The sequence below is a fragment of the Dermacentor andersoni genome, chromosome 1 (assembly GCF_023375885.2).
Source record: "Dermacentor andersoni chromosome 1, qqDerAnde1_hic_scaffold, whole genome shotgun sequence".
Lineage (NCBI taxonomy): Eukaryota > Metazoa > Arthropoda > Arachnida > Ixodida > Ixodidae > Dermacentor > Dermacentor andersoni.
Genome location: NC_092814.1, coordinates 81,448,068 through 81,463,109, shown reverse-complemented (window position 1 = coordinate 81,463,109; position 15,042 = coordinate 81,448,068). Strand labels below are relative to the sequence as shown.

At 44.5% G+C, this 15,042-nt stretch overlaps 1 protein-coding gene and 1 pseudogene across 5 annotated transcripts in view; both read right to left on the bottom strand.

Annotated features, from left to right (window-relative positions):
• LOC126546040 (terminal nucleotidyltransferase 4B-like) overlaps nt 1-15,042 on the bottom strand; it is an 83,901-nt gene that overhangs the window by 20,873 nt on the left and 47,986 nt on the right. For all 5 annotated transcript variants that reach the window (XM_055061654.2, XM_055061655.2, XM_050194104.3 and 2 more), the window contains 4 exons: nt 4,332-4,455; nt 3,464-3,510; nt 626-746; nt 9-104 (listed from right to left, as the gene is read on the bottom strand). In XM_055061654.2, coding sequence (XP_054917629.1) covers nt 9-104; nt 626-746; nt 3,464-3,510; nt 4,332-4,455 — 388 coding nt within the window. The remainder of the gene's footprint in view (nt 1-8; nt 105-625; nt 747-3,463; nt 3,511-4,331; nt 4,456-15,042) is intronic.
• Nucleotides 7,251-7,429, bottom strand: LOC126546353 (U2 spliceosomal RNA; annotated as a pseudogene).

The following is a 15,042-nucleotide window of genomic DNA, read 5'->3' as shown; positions in this document are numbered from 1 at the left end:
AGGATTACCTGAATGAGGCAGGCACTTTTTACTCCATTGTTCATGTTGAAGCTGATGTCAACCTTGACTGTTGTTTTTGCATCAGTCAGCTTCACAATGGGAACCTAGAACATTTGAACTGCAGATGTGTGCTCAAGACCAAAAATGTGAGGAACCGTCCAAAAGAAAAAGCATTGTCTACTTATACCATTGCAATATTCTTAAAAGTATCCAAAGCTTACGGAGATATCTGAACATGATTAGTGCTTGGCAATGCCAAGGTACTCCAAAATTGCGAAAAAAAGAATGCATAAAATGAGGACCAGTCTGGTATCAATTTTCCTTGCACAGAGCCCACTACCAAAGTGAAATATTAAACAATCCTGCATTATGTTTTCCAGAAAGTAGCTAGGCACCTTAACTGAAGTCTTTCCTACCCATGTGCATAATTCTGACATGATTCACAGACAGGCAAGAGATCTTTGCCCATCCATGCACAAAGACATCTACTACTCAATTGGGTATTTCGGATTATATGAAATGAAAGAAAAATCTGTAGCGACCTTGCAAAAATAACTATCTGCACATCTCTCTCCAAACACATAACAGTAACATTCACACTGTTTTACATTAAGAAGGAACTTACAGAGGCCTTGTCAAGGACCTTAATAGACTGTGGTTCAGCTATCCCATGACTTAGCAACGCCTTCTCCAGTGTCCACATAGGCAATGTTTCCCACTTGCCAAGGACAACCACGTCAATGTCGCTAGAAGGAGAAGAAAAAAAAAGGAAAGAAAGTTAAAAACAGAACACAAGTTTAAAAAGTTATGCAGATCCCACGCACCATGGGATCGATGTAAGCAAAGCTTTCTGTGCTGTTTGCTTTAAATGATGACAGAAGTGATGATGGCAAATGTTTAATTTCTTCAGTGTTTAGTCAAATATGAGAGTGGTGAGTTGAAGTTAAATGTTACCTTGCATACACCATTGCTGTTTGTCTGGATAGCACACAGAACACACAGTGAGAAGTGTTTACTTGAGGCGTTGTTGTGCACAGTTGTTCATAACCTCCAAGAAGTTTAGCATTGTCATTACCTCACACGGCACATTGCATCACGGCAGAAGTTTTAATCTAATTTAATTATGGGGTTGCACATGCTAAAATCACAAGAGGATTATGAGGCACGCCATATTGGCAGACTCCAGATTGATTTTGACTCCCTGGAGTTCTGCAACGTTCACCTAAATCTAAGTATGAAAGTGAACAAGGCTTCCGTAGCGAAGCCGAAACGTCTTTTAGATTTTTTTCATTTTTTAGCACTTCTATGTTGGTCGGTGTCCTTCGTTTTATTTCTTCAACTAAATCTAAGTACACGATCATATGTATTTTGCCCCAGTCGAAATGCGGCTGCTACGTTCAAGATCAAACCCACAACCTTGAGCAATGCCATAGCCGCAAAGCTACTGCGGCAGCCAAAGAAATGTTGGCTTGATATGTGACCACTTCCGTATTGTCACCTAGATGCTACGGTGCTTTAATGTGTCGTGCGTCAGTTGTATGCCTGAAAATTTTGCATGGAGTTTATTTTTCAGAAATAGCAGAAACGTACTGTACCATACCCTGAACTTAGATTTACCCAGTTTGTTCCAACCGCTGTCATGCCTAGTAGTAGTGTTTCTTTGCCTTCTTACGTGGCCTTTTCCCTCTCCCCCCCTCCCCCTCATGTATGGGTGCTGTGACAGAAGAGTGGCCAAGCTATTATTCACTCGTTTCATGACTGCGTTGGTTCTACCCACTCATTCTCTGCCGCCTCTACCATTCTAGCTACTTCCCCTCTGGACTGTTGCACCTCAATACAAAAGTAAGCGCTGTAGTTTCCACAATGTTTTTGCAGGGAATCACAGATAATTAAAGCTGTCAAGAGGGCATTGTGGCAATGCCCAGGGAGCTCCAGAGGGTATTGTAAAGAAAGCGATGGAAAATTTCAAACAAGTTTCTCGCATTGCCTTTCCTCTCTGCCACGCTCCTGCCAAGTACAGGCACGCTCTGAACCCCCTACAAATGCGGCATGCACGACAGCGACAGCAGCAGCAGTAGTGGAACAATTGAAGGAGGAGGCAAAGAACGCTTCGCATTGAAGAAAATGAAACCATGCACTTATCTGCTTCTTTACAAAATCAAGAAGTTCGTATTCACCAACTTGCACAACACCAGGAAGAAATACTACTGGTTAAGTCAAATTATGGGGTCTAATGCAACGAGGCTACACAGTGGGCTACGAGGGGCACTGTAGTGGATCTCTCGGGATTAATTTTATGTATCTGGAATTCTTGAACATGCACGCAAAGCACAGCACGTAAGATTACAACGTGGCCTGGAATCAAACTCGCAACCTCATGCTCAGCAGCAGAATGCCATAACTGAACCACTGCTGCAGCTCTACTGGTTTAGTCCTTGATGGTTGTGAAAGCACAATGGATAGCTGAACCAGCCTCATACATTGCTTATGGGTGCTAACTGAAGTGAAGTGAGGTTCAAAATAGCTTTTTAATAACCATGCTCAATATGAGCCTTTTGACAATAAAACTTCAAAGGCAAGGCATCCGTGACAAATGGTCAGGTAAAATGTTACCAGCAGTATTTAAAACCATGACCCCAAGACACCATGTGTGGTCCTCTAGCAAAAGCTCTTCCCACTTTCTTTATTGCGGACACCTACACAGATAAGTCAAGCTAAGACAAAACACAACATACAATGCCGAAAATATGTGGATTTTTATGACAGAAGGGCCAGGTATCACCAAAGAGTTCCACAATACACATTGCAGTCCTGGTAACAGCGTGACAGAAGCCGCGAATATACGCAAAGTGCCTCAAGCAACCAGTCAAGCGGCAATTTTGCATGCACTTGCGGGCTCCTTTCACGCTCAGAAAAACACTTATGTAGCACACACTGAGCAACAGAAAGCTGTATCGGGAGTTTTTCATGTCACTCTACAATTTTCTCATTGACACTTTTCCTCTAATTATAATATTTGAGAAGTTGTCCTGTAAGTGCTGAAAACGATCTGCAATGTCGACAAAGTGCGCCCAGTGCCGGTAGCTTCGCATGTTCTGTGCCTTCAAACTTTAGTTCGCGTTGAAGCGAGAGACAGCACGAAGGTCAATAAGCTCGCTGCTGCTGCCACGCTTGCTTAATTTGCTATCGTAATTGATGCTTCGCCTTTCAGGCGAAACTGCGACTTTTATGTTTGTTTTTTTACTTTGGACGTTCATCACTCACTCTTTGCAATAAAGTTGTTAGACATCGCGACGAAAGTTTCAGAAGCGAGGCGTTTAGGATATTACGGACTTCAGATAAAACGGACATTTTTGTCGGATTATCAAGGTCTGTTGCAGCGCGAGTCGACTATATATATAATATTCCTTATACATATTAAAAGAACGGACCATGGTCCTCATGATAGAAATGCTTTGATTACCTGGTTGGAAGGTACAGGCCTGTCCGAAAGCTCCCAAAAATCTCCACCTGAAAGCAGCAACCCATCATGTAAAGTGAATCATTGTTCCTTGAAACTTCAATAAGCACGATCAATATGCAAACTCAGGAAAACATGGCATCTTTTTCTGCTGTGTGAATTCCACCTATTCAACTAGCGAATAACTGGAGAGACTAGCAAATGCCAACAATAAAGTAAATAAAGAAACTTTTGGACACTGATAGAGACTTGCATTAACATACCTGTCCTGTTACACACACACAAAAAAATGCAAACTTTAAGGCAATTATTAACTAAATGGCAAAAGTTTCTAGATGAGTAGCTTTGAAGCACCTAAGCTTGCACACAAACTACCCTATTACATGAACAAGTGCAATATTCTGTACTGTCAGCGTAACATTGATGACACGCGAAAGTAAAAAAGAAACTGACGCATAGATCCACAAAAACAAGTGATGCCTTGCAATAAGAGTTGCGCCTATGAACACACAATTTATACCAGTAATATTGCTTATTGCATCTGCATGGCAGGCAACATTCAGAAAATTATTAGTATGCAATATCACTGTGCACAGTAATATTGAAGTAAAAAATTTAGCATTTTTACAAATCAGACATTTAGGAGATTTATCCAAGCATTTAAATCCACCTCCCTAAAGAGAGTTAAGAAGGCTCAATGTTTAAGTAAGCTGTGAATTTACGCTTCTGTTGCTCGTTGACAGCAAAAAAAGGTTGTTTTGATTTTATTATTTATATTGCCTAACAGCAACAGCTTCCACAATATGTACGCATGCACGAGAAACATACTGCTGAAAAAAATGGTAAAAGGAATGAGAAATCTAAAAAGTACCTCTGCTTGTGGCCAAAGGCCAAGGATGACATCTTTTATCCTTTGGATTACCCCCAACCGCATCTGATGCTCTGCTGGAGTTGGCTGCATATATCTGTAAAACTCTTCAATCTCGTCATGAAGTCTGTAAAGGAAAGAACCAGCAGACAATCTGGAATGAACTTGGGTTAAAAACTATTGCAGATACAACCTTTGGCTCGCATAGCAACAAAGTTGCCCACATCACACACTTGATCGACAAAACAAGGAATGGTTGTAATCACACCTCATTTGGTCACAAAGTTATTAGTATTTGCAATTCCTTCAGACAACCACTGTTACAGTATGCTATTTGCAAACAAATAATTGGGAGGAAACTAACAGCTTTCTGATAAAGCAACGCACAAGCATGAGAACTGTTTCTCGTAAGTGATAAACCCAAGAAGAATGTAAAGTTTATATTTCGAGGTGTGTCAATAATACCTGAGAACAAATCAAATATGTATCCAAAAAAATGTCAAATATTTGTTTAAATATTTAACAGCCTTTTTCACCATTAGTATAACATAATATTGGCACTCAGCATTTGCTACATTCACAAGTTTGCCATTAAGCTGTTTATTGTGAAGTAAACATTATCAAAAACTTGAATGGAGCATCATAAATAAATAGGCCAGATTTTTATGAGCACTTGTTATGAATTAGCATAATGGAGGTTTAAAAGGATTTTTGTCAGACTGTTAGCATCCGAGTATACCTACGAGAATCAAACGAAAATGTGCACTAGCTGCTGCAATGGCTAAGTAAAGAAAGCACTCTTTCTCAAGTTGGAATGGTCACTACAGACGGTGTCACTATAATGTCAAATAATGCTGCAATTGAGTATTTAAATTACATCCTTAAAACGAGAAGAAAATGTGCAATTGCAGCGTCTATAAATATTACCAAACAATACTCATTGCCAAATGCCAGCGAAATTTGAATGCAAATGGTTTAAACAAAAAAGTGCCGCTTTCCATGTAATGCAACGCATCGCTGGGATTATCCTGTACCACTCAACTTACTGAATTCATACATGACGTTGCACTCGGCTTTAACAATAGTACAGAGATTGATGCTATATTTATTGATTTTTGAAAGGCGTTTGATGTAGTCCCGCATAACTTACTTTTGCACAAACTATCATTTCTTGGCCTCCCCGATTCACTTTATGGTTGGATTAAAGATTATTTGTATAAACGGCAGCAAAAAGTGGTTCTGAACGGTGCGACGTTGAGAACGGTTAATGTTTTATCAGGTGTGCCTCAAGGGTCGGTCCTTGGGCCGTTGCTGTTCCTCATATTTATCAATGACTTAAGTGAAGGCTGTGTTTCAAATATCAGACTGTATGCGGATGATTGCGTTGTGTACCATCCTGTGTCTTGTGCCGAACATACGAGTGTGTGGCAGTCTGATCTCGAAAAAATTTGTTCCTGGTGTGCTAAATGGAAAATGGATTTGAACGTAGCAAAGTGTTATGTTAAATTTACGAACAAAAAGAAAAAGGTGCCCAGTTCATACTTAATAAATAATGTTTTAGTACAATGCGTTGAAGAAAAATACCTGGGCGTCACGTTAAGGGTTCATTCACACCGGCGACTGACAGTGGTCGCGCGACCAAGTTGGTCGCAAAGCGACCAGTCGCAAACGGTCGCTTTTCACGAAAAGCGACCATTTTGGGCCAGTCGCTCTCTGCGCGATTTTTCAGTCGCGCGACCGTGGTCGCAAAACTGATAATCCAATCAGCGGCGTACCGAAAGTGATCTTTCATGTGTCTACATCCGGCCTCCTCCCGCGTCGCGGCAGATTCCGCGTAGATTCCGAGAGTTCTCGCTGAGAACGATAATCTCCAGGATTGCGACTTGCGGGTCGCGCTGAGCCGGGCTTGCCGGTGTGAACATCAGTCGCCTTCGGTCGCTTTTTGATCGCAACTCGCAAATGGTCGCACGACCTCCTCAAGTCGCCGGTGTGAATGAGCCATAACTACGGCATTAGACTGGACATCCCACATTGACGCAACAAGCGCTAAAGCGTGCCGCCTTTTGCACCTTTTTCACAGAAACCTCAAGTATGCGCCAAAACCACTGAAGGAAGCTTTGTATCTTACAAATATTAGGCCGGTGTTAGAATACGCTTGCGCAGCATGGGACCCCTTCACAAAAGTTCTTGAAGATAAGTTAGAGCGTGTTCAGAAAAGGGCTGCAAGATTCGTCATGGGCATCTACGACTACAAAATTAGAGGTTCGCAAATCAGGGAAAATCTAGGATGGAAGTTGCTGTCCACGTGCAGAAATATGAGGTTAAAGCTTTTACACAATATTAACAGCGGTAACACAGGAATCGATAAGAACATATATTTAAAACCACCTCATTATCAGTCTAAAAGACGCGACAATTCCTAGAAAATAAGGGCCTACCAAAGTCGTATTAATGTATTTAAGTTTTCATTCTTTCCACGAACAATTGCAGAGTGGAATTTGCTCCCGGATGAGATAGTGTCTGCACCCAATTTTTCATCTGCCATAGAGAACTTTATGTGAATCTGTTTTAGACAATATTTCCAGTGTGCCATTTTATGCATTGTGTAACAAATTTTATAATCGGATGTTGTTAGTATTGGATGTGTTGTCTTTTTTTAATAATTACGATTATTGTATTTCTAATACGCACCACAGATGATATGATGCCGTTGTTCGCGAAGTTGACTTTTATGTTTGTAATTAACCCCCCTACGATAATGCCCAACTCGGGCGCTGTAGGTATTTGTAATAAATAAATAAATAAAAATCGCTCTGTGGAAGTTGTAAAATTTGATTTATTTTAAGGCGAAGCTGTATACGGCTAGGTTCTGGAAAAAATTGCATGCGTCTGTTGAGCCATGTAGATCGGAGAATTTCTCCCTATACGTCGGCTGGTCCCGAAGATAGTGCAATACCGGCCCGACCCACGGTGGAGTTGAAGCAGGCTCTAAGCACTCCGCCAACTTCCAAAAATAAGTTTAACATCTTAGGTCCAGATACAACCCGTATCAGATATTAAGCTGATAAGAACAGATACTACCCTTTGACAGTGTGGGCCATGTCTACGTTCGCACCGCCTTCTTTTTGTAGGCATCCAAGCGCATGCGTTACTCGTTTCCTTCTGCTCTCCCATGGTGGCGGTCCTGTAAGCATGCAGCCCGCCAGGACCACGACGCGGAAACAAATGCGAACCCAGGGTGTCTACCAAGTTGACAATTGCGAATTCCCAGTTTTCCAGGTTTTCCCTGAGCACCTTTGCAACATTTCCTGAAGGAGCCAGAACTTTGTTTTATGTCAAGATAGGCTGATACCATATTGCCCGATGCTGTCACCCTCTAGTAAGCATGTTGAAACAAAAGAATGACTTAATCCAGTTTGAATAGTAAGGAGTAGCATCTATTTTATTTTAAAAAAAAACAGAAGGAAGGTGTTAGTAAAATGCACAGCGAACAAAATGGTAAAACCCATCCCAAATTGAGTCGAACATTTTCAAATACGAATGAAAAGGAGATGCATACACAAATAAATATTTTTGAATATGAGCTATTTCTATCAACTGATAGCAAGCTCATCGTTATGAGGCCTGAACTTTGCCACAATTAAGGTTCTCTCTCAGCAGCTGGGAAGTCCACCTCGACTGTCCAGACACTCTCAGCCCATACACAACATCTCAGTGTTGGGTTTCACTGCTTTAAAGAGTTTATTTTGGTTTGGATGAGAGACACCTGCACCTCGGCGCCAGTCAACACTTTTTTGAGCTCAAGCTCGTTCAAAGAGGCGGCGGCATGCTTCCTTTCCAGTTATTTCCTCAGTGCGTCCGTCCTCTGTTTTTATCCTTCTTCTGCCACGCGTTCACCCCATGGATCATTTGAAGCATCATCTTGGTCAGTTGTACAGTCAACGTCCGATTTCGCGGTCTCCATGGGCCGCAAGAACATGCGAAAAATAGGGCAGTCCGAAAAAAAAAATGAATTCATGTCTTCAACTGCACTTAGGCCTAAAATTGCCACAGGCACGTCCGAAAAAGATCTTAAGGCCTCCCAGTACACGGTGCTCGTACTGTGACAGGAGATGGGGGTGCACGAGTGTTCAATTAAGGAATACATACTGTGTACCTCGACAATTGCCCCTTCCTACGCTTTTTATGCTTTACCGCGTAACACTGCTGTATTGAGGCGAAGCTAACTTTCGGAGACTTGATTCTGCGAGCTTCGAAGCCAGTCGCGAGGATTACAAAGGCGGAGTCGGTGCCATTGCTGACAGCGGCGAATTCTTTCAATGAAAAACACGACATCGCATGGCAAGAAGCTTAATAGCGAACGTAGAAGCAGCTAGGCCTAACGTTGCCGCAGTGGTGTCTACTGCGGCCAGCGGATCTGCGTGCGAGAGTGCCGGTTCGAGGCGGCGAGATAATCAAAATGGCGGCGGTGGTGGTTTTGATTAATGCCATTTCAGTACTGCAGTCAGGGCAATATACATTGGGTATATGGAGTACGTGGCGGTGCCGCAAAGCCGTGCAAATTATCGGGTATGTCCGAAAAATCGGGCGTCTGAAAAATCGGTCGTTAACTACTCTGGCAATACCTCGTGCCGATGACACAGCGTCAATGACGATTCGTTGCGATTCCTCCGTTACTGGAGCCACCAGTAACACGACTTTCGTTCCCTTTCGATAAAGTTACAGCTAATTTTCCCTGATAGAAGTACAAATTCGCTGAGTATTTCCAGACTATTCAAATTCCCTGAGAATTCCCGGTTGGTAGACACCCTGCATGGAACCATTCATGTGGCCCCGATCCCGCAAGCTTGGAACGTTTCTGCAGAGCAACGGCCAGGTTTCAGAGGGACTTTGTGGGGAAACAATTTTGTGGGGCTTGTGTGTGACCGCTTGCGGTTTTCAAGTGACCTCAACCATTAATGCACTGCGGGATGTTGACCAACGCACGATCGCCTTGGCTACGGTGAAATAGTGTGTGCCCTCGTAGTGCGGTGAGGTGCTTGTCTGTTCTACGTGCCGGGATTCGGTAGTAAAAGGTGCGCTGCGTTTTGCAGCAATACATGGGTATGTAAACCCTCCCGTGCCTGACCACCTTCCGAGGCTCAACATCGTGGAGGAGCGACTAGTCACGCCTCATCTTCCATGTATGTGCATACGGAGTTTGAGGCACGGCAATGGAAAGCTCACCATTAAGGGGCCCACATACACAGCTTCGTTGGTCATCCACTCTGACAGAGATGAATGGAACTGCATTTTTTGCTTTAGTCTCATCCTTGAATACACAAGGCTGGCAATGTGTTGTGCTAGAAAAACTATTAGAAAACTATTCAGATTTGCACCCCGCCCTATACTGGAAGCATGAAGTTTCAGAAAAAGGAAAATCTGCCATATTACTTTATCGTTAAGTAATTAAACTATATTACCCTCTTATATGATTATTCCATACTATATGTTAACTATTCTTAATATAAGATAAGAGTAAAATACAGCTATTTTCCTTGGAGGAAAACGGGGACAAATAGTTATTCCTACACATATGTCTATACCCCAACTTCAATAACTCCTAGAGAGAAAACGAGACTTCTGCTGGCATGACGAAAGGGAACATGTTAATCATTCTCCGTTACAGAAAGTCTACCAAACAAAATTGCTTTTGTAACTCTTTAGCAATGCTATCGAGCCGTGCACTCACATCTTGAAAGTGGTCCAAAAGAAATGAACGTAGAAAGTCACAAGTAGCACTAGGCTTTCCAGAGTAACCAAAAATGTAACGTACTTGAACCAAAGCAGAGATCTTACTGTCAAGATTGAATCTACTTATTTTTCAACTGATAACTGTTTATGTTCAAACTGCTTATTAAAAATAGTTGAAGTTCGCATGAAAAAAAAATGGGGAGTGGCTTAGCTCTTCATTGCAAGTCCAGGTTAGTCTGGTTGTCTAGCTATGTCGCGGCGTTTAGCCAGTCGTTCGGCGCGCTGTTTGTTTCCTAGGCGATTCGTTTCCTCTTCATCTCGTTCCGATGTCCATTCCAGGCCTGCTCCTGCTTATCAGAGTTGTCGCCGTAAATACTGCCGCCTCAACTGTGGTTGTGGCACACGCGAGCTGGCGAAGCGAGCGGAGGCGAGCGCAATGACGAGGAACGCGGTATGACGCCATACCGAACGGCGGCGTCGGAAAGGCGCGGCGCTGCGCAGCTGCGGAACACGTGTGGCTCGGTGCTACTAGTGGCGCATGCGCAGTAGTGACTAGGGAGCGAGAGAGAGAGAGAGAGAAATATCCGCGGCGAGGCGTGCGTTGTGACGTGATGTGCCTCCTCGGAGCACCGCCACAGTGAAATCAAGTTCGCGGCCAGTAAAGCTTTCGCGTTAAAAGAAAAAATGAAAGAAAAATCCCCACCCCTTCCCAGTCCGTGAAGATCGTCAAACAGCGATGCTGTGTTAGTTACTCTGAGTGTTACACCATGAAAGTCAAACTTCACAAGCAGTCTATATTGTATATCTTTGTTTCACCATTCTTTGACCTCCCGGTGCTGCCGCTGTGTTTCCGCGTCTTGGGCGTGCACTTCGGGATCGGCCTCCCGGCGCTGCCGTTTAAACTTGGCATCTCTGGCGCGCAGTTCGGGGTCAGCCTTACGACGACAAGGTCGTTCACGAGCCAACTCACTCTCGCTGACGCTCGCAGTAGGCAGCTTCTTCCCCAGGAGTACGCACTACTCGTGGTCTTCCCATAGTTGTAGATGGGATGGAATGCGCGGAACCACTAATCCAAAGCTCCGTATATCGGGTGCAATGCCCACCACAGGAGATATGGCCGCTGCAATCGTTTTGACGATTGGTTGGACGTCTGACGTGGCTGCCGGCACTTCTTGCTAGCGCAAGAAGCGCCGGCAGCCACGCGCTCTTAGTATCTCATTTCAATCGCTGGGCACTGTTCGTTGGCCGCAAACCGCCAGCATACATTTGTTTCTTTCGCTGCAGGGTGGAATCAATCCAGGGTGTCTACCAAGTTGACATTTCCAGGTTTTCCCCGAGTGCCTTTGCAAAATTCCAGGAGTGTTTCATGTCAAGACGGGCTAACACCATGTCGCCCGATGCTGTCACTCTCTAAGTAAGCATGTTAAAAAATAATTAATTCAGTTTTCATCATCATCATCATCATCATCATCAGCCTATTTTATGTCCAGTGCAGGACGAAGGCCTCTCCCTGCGATCTCCAATTACCGCTGTCCTGCGCCAACCGACTCCAACTAGCGCCTGCGAATTTCTTAATTTGATCACCCCACCTAGTCTTCTGCCGTCCTCGACTGCGCTTCCTTTCTCTTGGCACCCATTCTGTAACACTAATGGCCCACCGGTTATCTAACTTACGCATTACATGACCTGCCCAGCTCCATTTCTTTCTCCTAATGTCAATTAGAATATCGGTTATCTCTTTTCTCTGATCCACACCGCTCTCTTCCTGTCTCTTAACGTTATGCCTAACATTCTTCGTTCGATCCATCGCTCCTCGCGCCGTCCTTAACTTGTTTTCGAGATCCTTTGTCAGTCTCCAAGTTTCTGCCCCATATGTCAGCACCGGTAGAATGCATTGATAGCACACCTTTATTTTTAACGATAATGGTAAGCTTCCAGTCAGGATTTGACAATGTTTACCGAATGCGCTCCAACCCATTTTTATTCTGTAAATTTCCTTCTCATGATCAGGGTCCCCTGTGAGTAATTGACCTAGGTAAACGTACTCCTTCACAGACTAGAGGCTGACTGGCGATCCAGAACTCTTGTTCCCTTGCCCGGCTATTGATCATCTTTGTCTTCTGCATATTAATCTTCAACCCCACTCTTATACTCTCTCTGGTCAGGTCCTCAACCATTTGTTGTACTCGTCCCCAGTGTTGCTGAACAGGACAATGTCATCGGCAAACCGAAGGTTGCCGAGATATTCGCCGTTGATCCTTACTCCCAAGCCTTCCCAGTTTAGTAGCTTGAATACTTCCAAGCATGCGGTGAATAGCATCGGAGATATTGTGTCTCCTTGTCTGACCCCTTTCTTTAAAGGTACCTTCCTACTTTTCTTGCAGTAAGGAGTACTGTTTATTTTATTCAATATAGAAAAGGAGGGGTAGTAAAATGCACAGTGAATAAAATATCTTCGAAAAAAGATGGTGAAGCCCATTGCAAACTGAGTTGACCATATTCAAATACATATAGGAAGGGAAGCATACAGAAGCAAATATTTTCGAAAATGAGCTATTTCAATCAACTGACAGAAAGCTCATTGATATTAGGGCCGAACTTTGTCACAAGTGAGACTCTCAGCAGCTGGAAAGTCAACCTCAACTGTCTTCACATACCCTCAGCCCACACACAATGCCTCAGTGTTGCGTTTCATTGCTTTAAAGAGTTTATTTTGGTTTGGATGAGGGTCACCTGCACCGCGGCGTCAGCCAACACTTTTTGAGCTCAAGCTCCTTCAAAGAAGAGGCGGCACAGTTCATTTCCCGATCATTCCTCAATATGACGGTAAATTCTGTTCTCATCCTCGTTCTGCCACGCGTTCGCCCCCAGACCATTTGAAGCATCTTCTCCATCAGTTGTACAGTCAACGTCCGATTTTTCGGACTGCATAGGGGCCGCCAAAACTTCCGAAAAATCGGGCAGTCCGAAAAAATGAATGCATGTCTTTACTGCCCTTATGGGCTCAAAACGCCATAGGCACACCCGAAAAAGCTCTGAAGGCCTGCCCGTACACTTATTAGCCATATCGGTGCTCGTACTGCGACAGGAGATTGCGGATGCACGCGTGTATAATTAGGGAATGCGTACTGTGTCCCACAACAATTGCCCCTTCCCACACTTAAGCTTCACCGCAATACTTCACGTATGCTTCAGCGCGTAACATTGCTGTGCCGTGGCGAAGCCGACTTTCGGGAACTGGCATTATGCAACGCGCCGTGTTTTCTAAGCTTCGAAGCCAATCGCAAGGATTACGAAGGCGGAGTCTGTGCCATTGCTGATAGCGATGAATTCTTTCAATTAAAAACACGGCACCGAACGGCAAGAACCTTAATAGCGAACGTCGAACCAGTTAGGCCTTGCGTTGCCGCGGTGGTGGCTATGGCTGCCAGCGGATCTGCGTGCTAGAGCGCCGGTTCGAGGTGGCTAAATAATCAACACGGCGGTCTTGGCTTTAATTAATGCCGTTTCGGACCTGCGGTAGCGGCAAAAAGTCCGGAAAATCGGACGGCGAAGCGTTCTTGCGTCCAAAATTTCAGACGTTCTAATACATTGGCTCTACGGGGGTACGTGGTGGTGCCGCGAAGCCGTCCGCATTATCGGGCACGTCCCATAAGTCGGGCGTTCGGCAAATCGGTCGTTGACAGTACAGTGGCAACTCCCAACCGACGACACGGCGTCAAAGACAACTCGTTACGATTTCTCTCGTTTACTCGAGCCAGTATTAGGACAACTTTCGTCTGCTTTCAATAAAATCATAGCTAATTTTCCCTGACAGAAGCACAAGTTCCCCGTGTTTTCCCTGATTATTTCCAGTCTATTCAAGATCCCGGAGAATTCCCGGTTTTCCCGGTTGATAGACACCCTGAAATCGATCAATTCGATGCCGGTCTGGCTCGATCGCCGAAAATGCACCGTGTGACAACCGTATGGGATAGCAATCTCACAGGGGGAAAGGAGTCACTAAGCCCTTTCCACCTGTTGAGCTCTTTTCCTCTTCCGCTAGGTCACGTGGCCCCTTTTTAGCTAAATCCAACAACGACGGCACAGGGTCCGCATAAACAGCTTCGCTGTAAAGAAAAAAAAAACTTTAGTGTCCCACTAACCTAATGTACTAGCACGAACTAGAAATACGAGTGTTAAAGGGGTACTGAACCACCCCCCTGGCTTGGTGAAATAACAGTCCATGGATAGCATACGCTGCTGTGAACATCTCAGCCAAGTTTTGCAGTCGTACGCAGTGCATGGAGCTCGCAACCGGAGCGCAAAGTCACCTTTCTCTCGTACGTTCTTTTTTTTTAACAGAAGCCAGCTCCCCACTCTTTTCTGGGTGCTTTATTTCGTAATATAGCAAATTCCCATATGCGGCTGGTATTAGACAATACCTGACATCAATCAAGAAGGGTTTTTGGATCACTGCGCTTCTTCCTATTGTTACTGTGTATATTTTTGACGCAGTTTAATAAACAGGCTCGTCTGCTCACTCTCCGCCGCGGCCACCCGCGTTGGAAGTTAACTTTGACCACCCTGCTTATCGGTATCATAGCCGCCAGGTCCACTAATTTCGACTAGTTTCGAACACTTCACCAGCGCATAACCACGCAAACTGAAGGTCAGACCACACGCACGCTTGCCAGCGCGTGCGCTCACTCCAGCTTGTCCTCAGAGGCATTGGAAGACTTCGCTTCGCATTGACTATTGACAGCGCTTCAAAATTCACAAGTTTGATGGGGCTACTATCCGTCAGTCAAGCTGGGGCAACAGAAAGCCAGTGCGCACCACGTAGCACGGCCAGACGAGCATAAGAGCACGAGCGGGTACTCAAGCCCTGCGTGCACGAAGCAAACGCTGAGCATACATACGTGCATGTAGCTGCGGTCTGCTACGTAGGGTAGATAACTACGGCCGTCGCGGGGTGCCGCGATGAGTCTGCTGGCTGAGC